This window comes from Diceros bicornis, chromosome 36, assembly GCF_020826845.1.
Source record: "Diceros bicornis minor isolate mBicDic1 chromosome 36, mDicBic1.mat.cur, whole genome shotgun sequence".
In the NCBI taxonomy this organism is placed as follows: Eukaryota; Metazoa; Chordata; class Mammalia; order Perissodactyla; family Rhinocerotidae; genus Diceros; species Diceros bicornis.
Window position 1 is genome coordinate 24928926 of NC_080775.1, and position 18933 is coordinate 24947858.

Genomic DNA, 18933 nt, shown 5'->3' on the forward strand with positions numbered 1-18933 from the left:
TTCAATGCAATCCCAATCAGAATCCCAAGGACATTCTTCACAGAAATAGAATAAAGAATACTAAAATTCATATGGGACAACAAGAGACCCTGAATAGCTAAAGCAATCTCGAGAAAAAAGAACAAAGTTGGAGGCATCACAATCCCTGTCTTCAAAACATACTACAAAGCGATAGCAATCAAAACAGCGTGGTACTGGTACAAAAACAGACACACAGACCAATGGAACAGAATTGAAAGCCCAGAAATAAAACCTCACATCTATGGGCAGCTAATCTTTGACAAAGGAGCTAAGAACATACAATGAAGAAAGGAATGTCTTTTCAATAAATGGTGCTGGGAAAACTGGACAGCCACTTGCAAAAGAACGAAAGTAGACCATCTTCTTTCACCATACACAAAAATTAACTCAAAATGGATCAAAGACCTGAAGATGAGACCTGAAACTATAAAACTCCTGGAAGAAAATGTAGGCAGTACACTATTCATCATTGGTCATAAAGGGATCTTTTTGAGTTCCAAGTCTACTCGGACAAGGGAAACAAAAGAAAAAATAAACAAGTGGGACTTCATCAGATTAAAGAGCTTCTACAAGGAAAATGAAACCAGGATCAAAATCAATAGGCAACCCACCAGCTGGAAAAAATATCTGTAAACCATATAGCCAATAAGGGATTAATCTCCATACCATATAAAGAACTCACACAACTGAACAACAAAAAAACCAACAACCCGATCAAAAAATGGGCAGAGGAAATGAACAGACGCTTCTCCGAAGAAGATATACAGATGGCCAATAGGCACATGAAAAGATGTTCAACATCACTAATCATTAGGGAAATGCAAATCAAAACTACACTAAGGGTGCTGGCCCCGTGGCTTAGAGATTGAGTTCACGCACTCCGCTACTGGCAGCCCGGGTTGGGATCCCGCATGTGCACCGATGCACCGCTTGTCCGGCCATGCTGAGGCGGCATCCCACATACAGCAACTAGGAGGATGTGCAACTATGACATACAACTATCTACTGGGGCTTTGGGGAGAAAAAGGGGAAAAAAAGGAGGAGGATTGGTGTGGATATTAGCTCAGGGCTGATCTTCCTCAAAAAAAAAGAAAAAAAAACTACACTAAGATATCATCTTACACCCATTAGAATGGCTATAATCACCAAGACAAAAAACAAATGCTGGAGAGGCTGTGGAGAAACGGAACCCTCATTCACTGCTGGTGGGAATGCAAACTGGTGCAACCTCTATGGAAAACAGTATGGAGATTCCTCAAAAAATTAAAAATAGAAATACCTTATGATAAACACCTTATGATCCAGTTATCCCACTACTGGGTGAACCTACCCAATGAACCTGAAATCAACAATCCACAGAGGCTTATTCACCCCTATATTCATTGCAGCATTATTCACTATAGCCAAGACATGGAAGCAACCCAAGTGTCCCTCGACTGATGATTGGATAAAGAAGATGTGGTATATATATATACCATGGAATACTAGTCAGCCATAAAAAAAGACAAAATTGTCCCATTTGCAACAACATGGATGGACCTGGAGGGTATTATGTTAAGTGAAATAAGCCAGAAAGAGAAAGACGAACACCACATGATTTCACTCATAAGTGGAAGATAAACTAACACACGGACAGAAAGAACTGTTTGGTGGTTACCAGGGGCAAGGGGGGTGGGGGGTGGGCAAAAGGGGTGAATGGATGCATTTATATGGTGACTGACAAACAATAATGTACAAGAAAAATTTCACAATAAAGAAAAATAAATAAATATAACAACCAAAATTTAAAACCCTATGGACAGGTCAGATAGCAGACTGGACACAGTAGAAGACAATTAATGAACTAGAAAATACAAGAAATAATTCAGAATATAGGAACAGCGAAAAAAACAAATACGGCAAACACAAGAGAGAGGTTAAGAAATGTGGAGGCTAGATCAAGAAGGTCTAGATATGTTTAATCTGAGACACCAACCCACAGATTCAAGAAGCCAAATGAACCCTAATTACTGAACCTCAATTATTTATCAAGATAAATAGTAACACATCTAAATCCAGACACTTAACAGTATAACTGCAGTAAACCAAAACTAAAGAGTAAAATCTTAACAGTAACCAAACATTGTAGGGGACATGGGCAGGGTGGGAATTGATTACATTCAAAGGAGGAACAATTAGAGAGCCAGTTTCTCAAGAGCAATTATGGAAGCCAAGAGGCAGCAGAATGACATCTTCCATAAGATCAAAGACAATAACTACCAACCTAGAATTCTCTATGCAGTGAAAATATATGCCAAGAGTAAGAGGAAATAAAAACATTTTTAAATAGAGATTCATTACCAGGTGGTTCTCACTGATGAAAATTCTAAAGCATGTACACTACCAAGAGAAGAAAAATGATCCCTGATGGCAGTTCTGAGATGCAAGAAGAAAACAGAGGAAAGAAAGAGTTAAATATGTAGGTAAATTTGAATGAACATTGGAGTATCATATAAAAGTTATAAAAATGTTTAGTGTTTTTAAAAGATACAAGACAGAATTAAAATACAAAGCAACAACTGATGTAAGTTTGGAGAGGTGTAAATGGAGCTAAAGTACACAAAATTGCTTGTATTATCACTATCCATCAACAGAGATGAACAAGTCCTCATCAGAATGTTAGCATACCAAGAATAGCAATGTATAAAACAAACAAAGAAATACCATAACCAAGTTTAGTCTACCTGAGAAATGCAAGGTTGGTTTAACATGAGCAAATAATGTAATGTAATTCACCATATGAACAAATTTTTTAAAAATTATCTCAATAGATGCAAATAAGCATCTAGTAAATTTCAACATCCATTCATGATAAAACTCAGAAAATTAGCATTACAAGGGAACTTTCTTAACATAATTTCAGCAGACAGACCCTAGGGTGACCCCATAATATCTGCCCTTTGGTGTCCTCACCTTTTATAATCCCTTTCCCTTGAGTGTGGGCAGAATCTGTGACTTGCCTCCAGGCATTAGAATATGCCAAATATAAAGGAATTTTGCACATGTAATTAACTCAGTTAATTTTGAGTTAATCAAAAGGGCAATAATTCTGAGTGAGCCTGATTTAATTCGGTGAAAATGCTTAAAAGAGTACTGAGCCCTCTCTGAAGTGAGAGATTCTCCTGGCTGGCCTCATGAGGTAAGCAGCCACATTGAGGAAGCCCATGCGGCCAACAACTGTGAACAGCCTTGCTATAGACTGAATGTTTGTGTCCCCCCAAATTGATGTTGAATCCTAATGCCCAATGTGATGGTATCTGGAGGCGGGGCCTTTGGGAGGTGACTAGATCATGAGGGTGGAGCTCTCATGAATGGGATTACTGCCCTTATACAAGAGGCCTGAGAGAGATCCCCTTCTCTCTCAGAAGGGGTGTCCAGAAGACTGGTGTCCAGAAACCGGGAAGCAGGCCCTCACGAGACACTGAATCTGCCAGTGCTTTGATCTTGGACTTCTTCTTTGTGAGAAATAAATTTCTGCTGTGTATAAGTCTACAGTATTCTGTTATAGCAGCCCAAGCAGACTAAGACTCAGACTCTAGGAACCATAGGCAACTGCTAGGTCCTGACGGCAGCCTCCAACTGAGAGCCAGCAAATAGCTGGGAATATAAATACAGTCATACAGTGACAAGGAAATAAATTCTGCCAACCAACTGAATGAGCTTGGAAGCAGATTCTTCCCTACTTGAGCCTTCAAATGAAAATGCAGCCCAGCTGACACCTTAATTTCAGACTTGTGAGACCCAGAGCAAACTACCCAGCTAGGCCATGCCCAGACTCCTGACCCATGAAAACGTGAAATAAATGTGTGTGGTTTTAAGATGCTAAAGTTGGTGGTGATCTGTTACACAGCAATAAAAAACTAATACACCAATAAAGGATATCTACTTTTTAAAAACCCACTATCTACATAGATATAGAGAGATTCTATTTCTCCTTTGCAATTTCAATAAGACATGGATACCCACTCTCCTCACTTTTACTCCACAACATTCTTGCAGTGGGAAATAAAAATAAACTAAAACTCTAGGAATTGGAAAGGAAGAAGAAAACTGTCACTATTAAAGATTATATGTCTGTATATGTTTGAATAAAATATTCAAATAAGAAAAAATATAATAAGAGAGTTTAGCAAGATAGCTGAATCCAAGCTCAATATGCAAAATATAAATTTTATTTCTATAAGCTAGCAACAAACAGGAAATCAAATTGATTTTTTAAAGTAACATTTATAATAGGATCAAAAGTATCAAGTAACTAGGAATAAACCTAAAAAATATATGTAAGGCCTCTATGGGAAACTTTTTAAACATTGAGAGTTAGACTATTAAAATATTAATAGCTTGGAAAACTCAATATTATAAATGTCTTTCTCTGCAAATTATCTATAGATTCAATGCAATTCCAATCAAAATCCTTGCTTTGCAGAGCTTGATTAGGTGATTATGAAAGATATATCTCTTCTCAAATATTTCAGTTCAAAAGCATGGGGACAAAAACAGGGTGCTGTGGTGGCCCAGAGTGAGGTGCTGGAGCCTGGATGGGATGAGGAAGGCATAAGCAAGGGAGGGCCACCCTGCACGGTGCTGGAGCTCGAGAGCACCCCTGATAGGTGGACAACATAGGATGAGGTATCCAAGACTGAACAGGGTCAGGAGGCATCCACACATCCGTGCAGGACAGCCCAGCAAGGGTCTTCAAAGCCAGAAGGGGGCACACTATCTGTAGAAGAGGTGGCCTGGGACAGGGTGTCTGAGAAAGGATGGGGTGAAGAGAGCAGACACTTGGGAGGAAAAGCAGTGGAGACAACCTGAGGTGGGGATTGGAATTCAAGTGGGAGTGAGGAGGACATGTGCGTAGCGGCAGGGACAACAAGAGACTGGTTACATAAGGGGACTGAACAAGTAAGATACTGATGATGGGGGCCAGGTTATGTCAGAAAAGAGAATAACAAAAATTGAAAGGGAAAAACTAGAATGAACCATGTGGGATTGGATTGGAATTGGAAGTGTCAGTAAGAATTCATGGTTTCCAATATATTTTGAGATACAACTACAGATTAATATATGCACATACGTATGTGAACTTATGTATACAAATCTAATTCCCTGCGGCTCACTGAGGAAGCCTAGGAGCAATGACAACCCCAATAGCAATATAAACACCTACCACAACTAGAGCCCAGATCTTGGTTTCTAAATACCACTCTCCCCTAAAAGGAACCAGGGCTTATACGAAAAATGGATGATTTCAGGGCTGGGGCAGAAAAAATACAAAATGAGCTTGGAACATCTTGTGGTATCAGAGAGTAAGGAAGTGCTCAAAGAATAATGGGGACAGAGCAAAAAGACCCGAAGTCAGCCTGAAATGGCTACCACTGGCCAAATCTGGGGCAATTTAAGCACCAAAATAATAACCTTTCCCTTCTCTCCCATTTGTTTTGTTTTATTTATCAATGTAGAAGGAATGAAAGAATAAGAAAATCATCATTGGTAAAATCATAATAATTGATTCAAGCAAGAATCATCTATGGAAGCTAAATCTAGTGGGTGAAATTTTGAGGAGTAACCAACTATTTCTAAAAGTCTCACAGCATCTCCACACAGGATATTTATGAAATACAAAGGGTAAATAGTAATTTTACCTTGGACAAACCCGGCAGACACTTCTTAACCAAATGATCAAAGTCAACATCACCAGTAATGGAACCAAGCCTGTGCCTCCAGAGTTGCTGCACTGGGAAGAACTCAGCATCACTTACGTGACACTCCTGCCCAAATGGCATAACCTGAATCTACTTCTGAGGAAACGTCACACCAACCCAACCTGAGAGACAGTCTACAAAATAACTGACCTATGCTCTTCAAAATGTAAATGTCATGAAAATCAAAGGAAGACTAAAGAACTGTCCCAGATTAAAGGAGATTAAAGAAACAGGACAATTGGACACAACACAGCATCTTGGATTTTCTTTGCCTATAAACGGTATTAGTCATTGGTTGCTTAAAGGGGATACATTCTGAGAAATTTGTCACTAGGCGATTTTGTTGTGCAAACATCACAGAGTGTCCTTACACAAACCTAGAAGGTATAGTCTACTACACACCTAGGCTATATGGTACTAATCTTATGGGACCACCGTCACATACATGGTTGGTCATTGATTGAAACGTCGTTCCACAGCACATGACTGTATTGACACAACTGGCAAAATGTGAATAAGGTCCTTAGATTAGATATTGATACTTAATTTCCTGGTTTTGATAATTACACTACAGGTATGTTAGCTAATTCCTTTTTCTCAGGAAATACACACTAAAGCATTTAGGAGTAAATAGGCATGATGTCTGAAACTTACAAATGGTTCAGGAAAAAAAATCTGTATTATATACCTACATTTGTGTTTATCTGGAAAGAGAGGAGGAGAAGGGATGATACAGCAAAGACAGTAAAATGTTAACATTTGGGGAATGGCATCCAAAAATTCTTTGTGCTATTCTTGTAACTTTTCTATAAAGTCTGAAATTATCAAAATAGAGCAATTCTAAAAGAAAAATAAATTTTTTAAAATATTAACAAAGTATAACCCATTCAATAAAATAAACCATGAATCCATACTGATACAAGTAAATGAATAAATCAGAAGTTTGATGAGGAACAGAAGTATTTACATAGTCTCAAAGTTCTTCTCCCATAAAATACTAATTAATTATAAAGTGAAAAACTAACATTACCCACCAGATACTACATTCAGTGATCAACATTCACATCACCAGTAATGGGACAAATCAAAATTGTAGGTCACATGATAAGATGCAATGAGAAGAGTCCAGGACCACTTCTGTGATACTCTTGCTAAAAAGGTATGATCTGAATCTTATCATAAGGAAACATCACAAAAATCCCTATTGAGGGATATTCTACATTACTAGAATTGACTCTTCAAAAGATTCAAGGTCATGCAAGTGAAGGAGAGACTGAAGAAGTGTTCCAGACTGAAGGAGACTAAGAGACGTGACAGCTAAAAGCAATCCATGGATCTGAACAGGATCTTTTGCTACAAAGGACGCCACAGACAAGTGGTAAAACTTGAAAAGAATATGAGGATTAAATGACAGAATGCACTAGTGTTAATTTTCTGATTGTGAAGGTTGATGGTAGTTATGTGCTATGTACTGACTTGTAGGAAATAAACACTAAAGGAATCAGGGATGACGGCATAATATCAGCAATTTACTCTCAAATGGTTCAGGGGAAAAAAGTTCTTTACTAAAACTTGGAACTTTTCTCTAAAAGTAAGACTATTTCCAAAAAGTAAATAAAAAATAAATAAATAGAAAAGGTAAACAGCCTTAGGCAAATTTTATTTCTCTATGAGGAAAGATCTATGAATCAGTGTTTAAAATTAAAATTATATATACTAAGTTTTATGGCACTATAACAATTGTAACATATCCAAACATTGACAATAGCCACAGCTGCAGTATATCAAAATGATGTCTGTCTAAATCTTTAGGTCCATATACAGTAAAAAAAAATTATAAAATACAAAAAAGCTATTAATTAACACCACTGACGTATTAATGACAACCTGGTTGCTTGGGTGCTGTTTAAACAGCTGGTATGTGGGCAGTTTGAGTATGTAAGTGCTGGTTTTCATTCCCAAAATCTGGTTAAAAGTTAGTTTGATGCTAAGAAACAGTTTAAAATACCATATAAATTAGCATCATACACATACAATACAAAAATATTTTCCTTTAAAATTTTCACATCATATGTTTGATGGGAAACAAAACGTTATGTAAACTAAGCCTAGTAAATAAATTTTTACTATTTATTTTTCAGATCATATAATTTTTCTTCAAAATCTGGACATATTCTTGTGACGTTTTCAAAAGCAGATCTTGACTTAGATTTGACTCATCAGTAGATCCTAGAGGAGAAGCTCTACAGGGTCCAGATTCAAATTCAGCAGCAGCTGGGAAGAAAAAGAAAGAATTACAGTCTTCATCTAAAATACTTCATTGTTAACTAGGTATAAGTTAGTAAAAAAAAGTTGAGACCTTTACAAGTGTTAAGAAGAATGAAAAATATCAACATATGACTAGAGTACAAAATGTACATCTTGTACTAGAGTACAAGATGACTATGAACTATAATTTCCCCAGGGCTGCACACTGAATTAATTGCTGTTGTAGCTAAGTTTCAGAGCTTCTGGTTTTCTCATTCTTCACTCCTTTATTCAACAACCATGTGCTCAGGTACTGTAACAAGCACTGGAATTACAAGATGAAGATGACACAGTCCCTCCCTCAACAGTCATATACTATAAACTGAAAACACAGACAAAAAGGCAATTTCCATACAGGCTCCTATATCCCACAACAGGGATAAAACAGGCACTATTGGAACACACAGAAGGGACATCCCAGGTCGGTGTCAATGTTGTCAGCTTTTTGGTGGAGGTGATTTGTAAGTTGATACCGGAAGGACAAGGAAAGTGTGCCAGATAGAGGGAAGAAGCATATGCAGAGACTGGAGGGAGGAAGAACACCGTGGAATGGTAAGTCATCTAGTTTGGCGAGATGCTGAGCAAAGGGGCAGAGGAGGGTAAGTAGCAAGAGATAAGGCTGAATAATTTGGCAAGAACCAAATTGATTTGGGTATTTTTATTGCATGCTGAGGAATCTGGAATTTTTCCTGAGAGCAAAAGGTAAGCCGACAACACAGTCAATGACTGGAGAGTTAAATGTCACCCGTCAAGTGACAGCTGCATGAACTGTCTTTGCTTGACTAAGTGTTACTAGATAAGTCTGGCTTTTTTGACCTTATATCACTTCCAGAAATGTGAGAAGTTGATGAAGCCCATGTTTCCTGAGAATAGTTTCAGTGTGTAGGTTGACAGTTCCACAGGGATGGCAGACGTGAAGGAAGGGTACAGTATAGCCAGAAATAAAAAGAGATACATCAACTTTTTGAGATATTTAAAAAGCTATGGAACATGATGAATAAATGAAGAATAAGTATATTCTTCATTATGAATGTTTATGCTTTCACATTTTTCTCTAGTTATGTATAAGAAAAAATATTTAACAGTATCTATTATCCAAACAAGGGAAAGGGATGCCATTTACTATTTACAGTTTATTTCAGAAATCAATAATATCTAAATTTAGTTCATAAATTTTGGCAACATACCTTCTTCTAGTTCTCTAGTTATATTTTTTTCCAACTCCTGCTGCATCTGAAATAAGTCAAACATTATTTATAATGTTTAAGTTAAACAAGAGACATTATCGTAGGAATGATATATAGCTTAAGAAATGTGGCATTTAAATAATACTTTGAGAGACTAGACCTAACTTGGGGATCGCTTAGATAGAAAAATAATCACATTAATAAAATAAAATAAATTCCTATATATTTTGATTTTAAATAATAGAGAACATATGTATGTAATGATATCTAGATGAATCTGATAAAAAGTACACTTAGTATTGGTCCGCTGAATATACATAACTTCAGAAGGGTGATGTTTGATCTTATTGGTACAAAGTCATTTAAACAATTCAAGTCATAGTTCACACTGAAGGCATTACCTTGCAGTTCTTAGAAAATCTGCCCTTTATAAAAGTTTAATCAGTTTTTTTACTTTAACGGATTTTTCCTTAAAATAAACTCTTCATTCCGCACTTTTAGAAAATTAAAATCTTAAGGTCTGATCTATGTTATTGATTTTTTTAGCGTACATTCTTAAATACATAAAGTGAGGAAAGTGGTCCTGTCATAATATCATGTGAAAATTCTACTGGCAAAAACTAAGTAAAGATATTTTGCTGTCTGTACTATGACTGAAACATTTCTTTATTCATATGGACACAAAGATTTCAGAAAATCTGCCTGAAGAAAGGAAAAACATAGGCTAGAGCCAGTTTTCAAACTTGGTTTCTGATTCAACTTTCTAGAATCAGAAACAAGGAAAACAATATATAACTCTTTTATTGGAACATGTTTCCTTTCTAGAAATCAGGGCTGATTTTCTGAAACATTTGTCTAGTTACAGTTATCTACTTAATTATGAAATGTTTGGGACTATTTCAAACTGTATTATAAGTTTCCCCATCTAGAATGTTCTTATTTAAATCTTTCTTATAAAAGGTATCCTCTCACTAAATGCCCCAAACAGGGTCATGGTAGTGATAATAATGTGATATCCAATGCCAAATTTTAGTTGTGAAGACAAATTTTTGTGGCTAACGTGTCCTAATATTGTGATAACACTTTTTTGACAATAGCATTATAGACGGGCCTTATAAAATGAATAATGTGACAACACTACTAGACAGGCCTTGTAAAACTAATAACTCAGTACCAGATGAAGGGAGAGGACTTTATTGAAACAATTTTATATCACAATTACTAAACGCTATGTAAGATGTAAATCACATGTTTACATGAGTTTAGTTAAGGAACTACTAATGTAATGTTACTATATTTCCCATAAAGGTTCTTTTCCTAACTATTTCCTTCCATGACCTGTCTGTTTATTTCTAGGTGAGGACTGTGGTTCCAATGGTGGAAGTAGCCCGGAATCCAAGATGAATAAAGAGGACACATCTGCAATTTTATTTGTACTTTTCCATTTATCAAAAATATAGAAAGGTGAGGAAATTATACACAGGCAAACAATGTATCAGTCAATTTTAATTCAAAGGATTTTTAATTAGAAGTATTCTCTCCTAACCGGTAGTTTTCAAACTCTGTCCCATAGAAATATAAGGTTCTACTGGCGACACTGCAGGATTGAGGGATAAAGAAGTCACAGCCTCAGAGTCTCCATCCCTCCTTCAGCTAGACAGCTCTACTTAATTCTGTGTTACATAATATAGTTTGATGCAAATTTTTTTTTAAAAGAAAGGTTTTGTTCTTTGAAAAAAATTTTTTTCAAGTTACAAAAGTCACTGATTTAGTCAAAATCCCTAATTTTACCTAAGAGGCAAGAAAGGCTCAGAGAGATTGTAGCTTGCCTGAGGTCACAAAGCCAACCACCTGTAGGCCAGGAATGGGCTTTAGTTCTTCTTACCGAGCCTAGAGTTCTACACGACCTACTTCCTCATATTCAGGAAAAATACATAGATCTTTAACTATAACTCAGAGAAAATGAATATGTAAAACTGTCATGTAGCTCAATAACGTTTATGCATGAGACATGCAATAGTAGCTTTCTAACTAAATTATACATTTTCAAGGCATGAATAAAAATAAAGGGACTGAAATTAATATCATAACTCCTATTAGTAGCATTCAATATACTCAATTTATAAAGTGCAAATTTTTTTAACCACAGGTCAGGGAAGTTGAAGGAGAAAATCTTTAGTGAATTAAGCAAGCTGAAATTGAGGAAATTCTTGCTTAAAAGAACTATTCATTTCCTCCAAATAAAACTTGGTTTACCAAAATCAATCAACAGATGAATTATCCATGTTGTGGGTTATTTAGCACAAAACTTAAAACATAAAACAGGTTTCTCTTCACCATCTAGCATACTTCTGTCTCACTTCTCATCATTAGTTGGTATGTACAAAAGACATGAGCTTAATTTCAATTATAATTTAAATCCAGTCAAAAATTATAGAAGAACTTTCATTTCCCTGGCCTCAAGTTTTCACGTGAGGACTTATACTCTCTCCACCTTCCTCTGGAGAGGAGGGGAGATTTACTTAATGTGTGAACTTGGGAGAAGGAACTAAGAGTGCTTGCTTGGTTCCAAATTTTTACTTTGAAAAGATGTGTCTGCCCACGGTGATGTGAATTCGGGTCTGCTCTCCTCTCTGCAGTGAGCAGCCTGCCCCTGGGGTGGGTGTCAAGCATTTGTTTCCTCCACTTACAACCGTGTGGGGAAGCGCCTAAGTGAGGATGAAGTGTTTGGAAGCCCACAGTGGCTGCACACCTCAAACACATCCTCCACTTCGTTAGTAGGTGTTAGTAATAAAGACAGTAAGTTGCTCTCCATCTGCCTAACTCCTATGTTCTGAACTCAGAAGGGGAAGAGGAGTGTCATTTGCCACCTACCCCTCCACAGCTCCAAGAAGAAAGATGACTAGACAACACTAATAGAAATATTCTCTTCTTCCTTGACTTTATAATTATTGTACATTCCTCAAAACAATCCCCATTTTAATGAGGGAAAAAGTTGAAAGGAATATTTTAGAAATATAGTGAAGCCAATAACAATAGCAAAGCACAACAAATACAAATATATGTTCATTCATTGAACAATAATTTATTGATAGGCTACCATTAAATTATATTTGAGATTACAGGTTGGAAAATAATGTTGCGTTCTCTTTTTGAGACCAATATGATACATACAAACACACCACACACACACACACACACACACACACACACACACACACACACTTCCAAAGTTAACATATTTTCCGTAACTATTGACACTTCTAAATTAAAATTTGGTATCATTCTTTATTTTAAGAACTACTCAAATGTTATAAAAACAAATATGGTAAATATAAAAATGTAATAAAATCAAGTAAGTTTGCCCATTTAAACCACTGCAATTCATTTTCCAACTGTAAATAGATTAATCTATGAAGGAAATTACACTTGTGAGTTTGTAAATATTAAATACATGTATTTTGCTGCAGAGAAAAGAACTGAGAGAGAATTTGTTAATCAAGAAGCTTAAGAATTAAGTACAGAGAAAAAAATGAATGAAAGAAAAAGAATTGGAAGAAGCTGAGAGATTCCCTGAATCTTTCAACGGATAAAATGACTACTGGGCATTTGTCCAAGTGGGCAAAATGAAGTAGAGACATGAGGAATTATACAGAGCATATAACTGATATAATGAACAAGTTTATTAAACTCCGTCTCTGCCTTATGAGCAACTAGCATAACTACTGTGCTAGTTTGATTGGAGTTAGAATTCAGAGCAGACAGGCACTGCCTTGGATGCAAACAAGAGGCCTAGTCTTAGTCGGGGAGAAATGTGACTCATTCTGTTGAGACATGTTCTGTCATGTAAAAGTTAAAGTCTTAGGGATATTAATTGTTTTAGCTTTGATGTATTTGTATAACCAGAGAAAAAGAGTTGCTAAACTAAATGGACATTTGAGAAATTTAAAAATTACTTAAATAAATTATTAGAATTTTTTTTAAAGTCTCAATAATGCACCAGAAGTCCAAAATCAATGTGAAATTTAGTCTTCCCTTATAAAACAGATTTAAAGAACATTTATTGAGTAACTATTGTGCCCATGCATTGTGCTAGGCACACAGACACTAAAAAACTCTTGAACACAAAAAATTTTTAAACCAAAGAAATCTGTCATAAAATTTTCTGAAATAAATTTTTAAGTTTTCAATTTTTGGAAAAAAAATTCTTTGGCAAGAAAAATCTAACTACTGATGTATCTGTTCAAGCTAATTTTAACTTTTTATATTTTATAATCATATAATTAAATAACACAATTGAATGAAACTATAAAATTGCTTCTGATATACAGGACAAATCACCCCAGAATTAAACTAGAATGTGAAAATTGAAGGTAAAAATTAGGGGGAAAGATCTGCAGTAATCTATTACCACCACATTTGTATCAAGTGCAAGGCTAAGCTTCACGTCACGGTGACAGAATCAATAAATCTAAATGTTATGGATGTGGAGAAAACTTGTTTCAACAACCAGTACAACTGAAATCACAGACATAAAGCAATACTTTATTATAATTATTTTCCTTAAAGTTAGAAAAAAATGCTGAGTAAGACAGAACTTCACAGTAGGAATAGTCCAAAATGTTAAAACCTTGCAAATAAAGGAGATTGGTAAACAAATTCAATATTAATATTATTTCTAACATTTTACTTTCTAGAATCATAGCTAAAAATCTTTAGAAGTCTCTTGTTTTATAATGCCCCATCCAAAAAGTCATCCCCTTCTATCATTTTAGACAGTGTGTTACCACCTCTCCTAGTATTACTTTATGTTTTCCTAGTGGAAATAATTAAACTCCTAGCAACTCAGAAGCCGCTTCTTTCGGCAAGTCTGAGGAGGAATTATGTGAACAACAAATGTGTAAGAACACTTCCAGGGCATTCTGCAGTGATTAGCAGACCTGTCTCTGTCTTTTGATGGAGGAGTGCTTAGTGCTTTTCAATCTCTCTTATTAAGTCTAGCACGACTTGGCAATCCAGTGCCCCACAGGGAACTATGTATGCCTTGGAACTACAACACTAAGTTTAAAATAAACTATTTTCAATTTATCTAGAAATACTAAAAAATAAACCTCTTTCCTCCAAAAAAATTTCCTCAAAAATCTCCTTTCATTGCTCCTGCATTTACACACTCTTTCTTCTTCATCTTGTTAAATGATACGTTATCTGATTTTTCTGGTGAGAACTAATACGAACATTTTAAGTCTGCATCATGCTTAACCATTTACAGAAGTATTTGACATTCATTTTCTTTTTGTAGCAGTAGTCCAATTTCATGACTCTGAAACACTTAGATCTTGAATCCTCTCATTTTTTCAGAAAAATAAAATGACACTAAGCTAATAAAATGATGAAAAAATATCAGCTAGCTAGGATCTTATAATTTATGTACTAAAACAGTCATTTTATTCTCTTTTAAGCTATTTGGCCTCAGTGCTATCTAAGGAACTCTAGCTTTGCTTTTCTATGATTTGTTAGGACATGAAGCCAAGTGAAGAAATCAGGTTGAGGCCTCAATTTAACACAGGCTATGCTACTGTTCTCTGTCCTAAGAAGATCATGAAAACATCATCAAAACCACAAGCCAATGTGCACTGATTGAGATAGATATTTTAATAACAATGATACACAGTGAAAACTAGTTGCTATTTAAAGACTCTTCATATGATCGTTATCTTAGTCATCCATCACTCAAGTGATGGATGGCAAGAGAGAGAGACATAAGTGAATTTCACTTTACAAATTAAAATATTTGCTTGATATAACTATTTAGAAAATGTTCTACAATTGCCCAGCCATAGACATATTTTATAAAAATTGAGAAAAAAACGCTGTAAGTAAAATAGTAATTAAGGATGTACTCTCACATAATAGCAAAAATTGTAACTTAAAAAAAGAAATTAATCGTTTTAGTGCTACAAGTTTTTAAGGATTTACCTTGGGTTTCTTTAAATAATAAATATTCTTATGTGGCTAAGTTTTTGGATGCCAATCATTCACTTATTCTTAGGGGTGGAAAAATTCGGGTGCAGCAAAACTTTAAAACTGTTATGAACCACCACCAAACTGAGATCAAGTAGAAAGCAAGCCAAAGAATCTCAAAGTATACCTTTGGTTATTAGGCAATAATATTTCATTTCTAAAATTGAATTTAAATTCAAGCTTTTCAAGAAATTTAAAATGCGTTACGTTTACTGAATAAAGTTAACAACAGGTATCTCTTGAAAATAAAGTTAACAAGAGGTATCTCTTAAAAAAAAACTGTAAAATTTCTGTCTACTTTCTTTATTAGTACAAATAATTATGACTTTTACTTAGTGTGCATTAGTCAATCAAACAACTCAGAATTTCACCAAACTCAAAACAGGAATTATATGGGAAATCTGAAACCCAAGGAAAAAAAAAGTAATATAACTCACCTTGGTATAGTAAGTCTCCATGCTGTTATTCGAAGGCCGTGGCCTTGAGGAAGGAATAACCAAGTTTTCTCTTGGAGTAAGATTTCTGTTGAGCACTAAACTACTATTGTGATTTCCAACACAAGGCGGCTCCAGGCCTGGCCTCGTAGTAAGAGTGCTGAGTAAAGATCTGTTCTGCTCTTTCTTCAGGAGAAGTTCAGTACTGATCTCTGCCAGCCTCTCATTAGTCCTGTGAAGATTGCAAAAGACAAATGTTTAGTATTCCAAGTTTCCCTAAATGATTCCTAAATGACTTGCTTTTATTTTTACTTATTTATTTTTTCGCTGAGGAACATGCACCCTGAGCTAACATCCATTGCCAATCTTCCTCTTTTTTTGCTTGAGGAAGATTAGCCCTGAGCTAACATCTGTGCCAATCTTCCTCTACTTTGTACGTGGGTCACCAGCCCCACATGGCTGATGAGTGGTGTAGGTTTGCAGCCAGGATCCAAACCCACGAACCCGGGCCGCTGAAGTGCAGCATGCTGAACTTCACCACTAGGCCACAGGGCCGGCCCCTTGCTTTTTTTTTTTTTAAAGTTGCTGTAATAGTAAATGGAATTTCCCATTAAATACTGTTTTAACACTGAAAATGTGTCAGAGGAGAACTACTATATACAATTTTAAGTTTAAAATTGTTCTAAAGAAGTACATATGTTTCTAGGAGGAATCCTAACAAGTAATTCAAAGGAGAGAGGGGAGAGAAATTGTTATCAGTGATGCAGATGCCTTAACAGGTAACACCTGCTGCCTTCCACAATAGCCCTCCTTATGGGATCCTTGAGGATGCCATTATATTTAGTAAACCAGTTTAGAGATTAAAAAAAAAACTTGAAAGACATTTTCAAGCATTTACTTTCACTACCCTTGTACATTTCACTCCTTACCTCAGAGAAATGAAGCATTTGGCACTGAGGACTAATTTAGAGTGACACCCTCTAGGGGAGAAGGAGACAGCCAAGTTGGGCAATTAGCTCCCAACATTGTCACTGGAGGTGGGATCTGCCCTTTCTGTCTTCCACATCCCCCTCAAACGATTTTGTGAATTCACTGCCCTTCACCCCTAGGATAATCTTTCCCTATTTCACGTGGATGGTTTTATATAGAGTAGAAAAACTATGAAGGAGAGTTTGTCTCAAGGCGCCCTCTAGTAATAATACCAAAGATCTCAATCAAGAAAGTTAATAAGCCCATAGCAATAGTACTTGACCCTTCGGGTTTAAGATGTAATCTTACAAAAATTAGTTACATTTGTTAATATTTCTATTCAGGGGAATTCTGAGTGGCTGTCTAAATTATAAAGCCCCCAAAATACTTAGCTTAAACACTAGTAGATCAGGTTAACTCTATGAAAATATTAAGGGGAAAAAAATGAAGTCATATAAAATCAAAAAAGGGGGAGAGATGCAAATCGTCCTGGACTAACATGTTAAATGTAAGTTCATTTACTAACATTTTCCAAAACTATACTATCTAGTTAGCTTTCACTTCCTACTAACCTCATGAACCTGGCTTGATAAAAATTATGCTTTAGAGGCAAATTAATGAGCTAAATTTATTTTCTATGATTCTATGTTTTGACTTACTTGTTTAGTTTATTTTCCAATGATTTTCTAACTTTTGATTCTTCTAGATAGAGTTGCTTATATTTTTCCAATTCTGTTTTATTAAAATCTTCTTGAGAAATTTTCATTTTGGAGAGTTCAGATTCCAGATCTTTAATTCTATGTTCCATTTGACTTCTTATTGAAGCATTATTATTCTCTCTTAACTGCTCTAAGTTTTCTTGAGCTGCTGCTTGTGTCTAAAGCAAAATTAAAAGGATACATTTTTAAAATAATTATGACCTGAATAATTATAGTATATTTGTTTCCTTTAATTTTGAGTCAATGATTCAGAGAGCAGTTTTAAATGTGAAAAAAAAGCTAAACTTTAAAATATTAATCAACAATGTCAACTGATTTATAAAAATAGTTAAGTCATTCTTATATTAGTATTCATGTAATCTGACAATTCAAAGAATAATAGAATCCATTTAAAATTTAAAAAATTGAACACTATAACTTAAGAATAATTCAAGAGTATGGTACCATTTTTAAATCACATTTTTTTTCTTTTCCTCGCAATACTCTTGTTTTATACCAACTGGTCTTAAAAATAGAATGATTCTCACTAGGGGTCAATTTGGTGATAATAACAATGATGGAAACAAATATTTAAAGGGAGAAACAAACACTACCTTCCTTCCAGAAATCTACAAAACCAATTGCTATACGGAAAGTAGAGGAAATACAGACACAGTATATATCCAAAATGTATTTTGCAGTAAAATGAATTAAAGCCCATTATAGATCAATAAACCAACCTGCAAAAATAGATTGACTTCTTTTAATTTTTCCACTATATCCTGTCTTGCTCTTTCTTCAATCTCCCATTTATACTGTTCTACTTGACTGTGTTCCACCATATTCATTTCTATGTGACTTCTGAGATTTACCACTTCTTGTTCCAACTTCCTTTTACTCTTCTCTAGTTTTTCACATTTCTTTTGTATTGCTTTCATAGATAATAATTCCTGTTGAAGAACTTGCTTTTCTGCATCCAGATGTACACATTTTGAAGATGCAGTTTCCAGTTTTGCTGTAAGATCATCAATCTGCATGAATAAAATAATATAGTTTGGTAATGAAGGAAGCAGACTGAGAATAGTCTAACTCAAAACCACTGTCAAATTGTGAAATAAATTCAGTTGCAATAAAATGTTATCTATACTGTAGTAGAGTCTTAGAACGTGGAACCTTGAATTACTCAGAAAATCAAGAAAAAAGTTAAAACCACCAGGAGTCACAAAACTGTATCCTTTACTGTCATTATCTTTGCCACATAATATTTGCACTTGATTTTATACTCTTATTTTTCTATGATTGTTTCACATCTTTCCTCCATAAAATGACTATATGTCACCTCTTAGTAGAAAGTCTCTTACCTCTTCCCCCCATCTTAACTCTCCATAATTCTTAAAGAAATTTTAGGGATATGATATTGAGTTATTTAGGCATGAGTCAATACATGTCTCCCAAAATGAGATTTTGAAAATAAGACTCTAATTAATGAATGTTGTAAATATGGATTCTAATGCTATAAGCCTTTTCCTGAACTACAGATATTTTATGCTAATTT

The 18933-nt window shown here is 35.2% G+C and overlaps 1 protein-coding gene across 20 annotated transcripts in view; it reads right to left on the reverse strand.

The window, feature by feature from the left end:
• Positions 1-7403: 7403 nt before the first annotated feature.
• ANKRD26 (ankyrin repeat domain containing 26) overlaps positions 7404-18933 on the reverse strand; it is an 89697-nt gene continuing 78167 nt past the window's right edge. For all 20 annotated transcript variants that reach the window (XM_058532600.1, XM_058532598.1, XM_058532594.1 and 17 more), the window contains 5 exons: positions 18119-18409; positions 17340-17557; positions 15715-15943; positions 9257-9302; positions 7404-8036 (listed from right to left, as the gene is read on the reverse strand). In XM_058532600.1, coding sequence (XP_058388583.1) covers positions 7900-8036; positions 9257-9302; positions 15715-15943; positions 17340-17557; positions 18119-18409 — 921 coding nt within the window. In that variant the 3' untranslated portion in view covers positions 7404-7899. The remainder of the gene's footprint in view (positions 8037-9256; positions 9303-15714; positions 15944-17339; positions 17558-18118; positions 18410-18933) is intronic.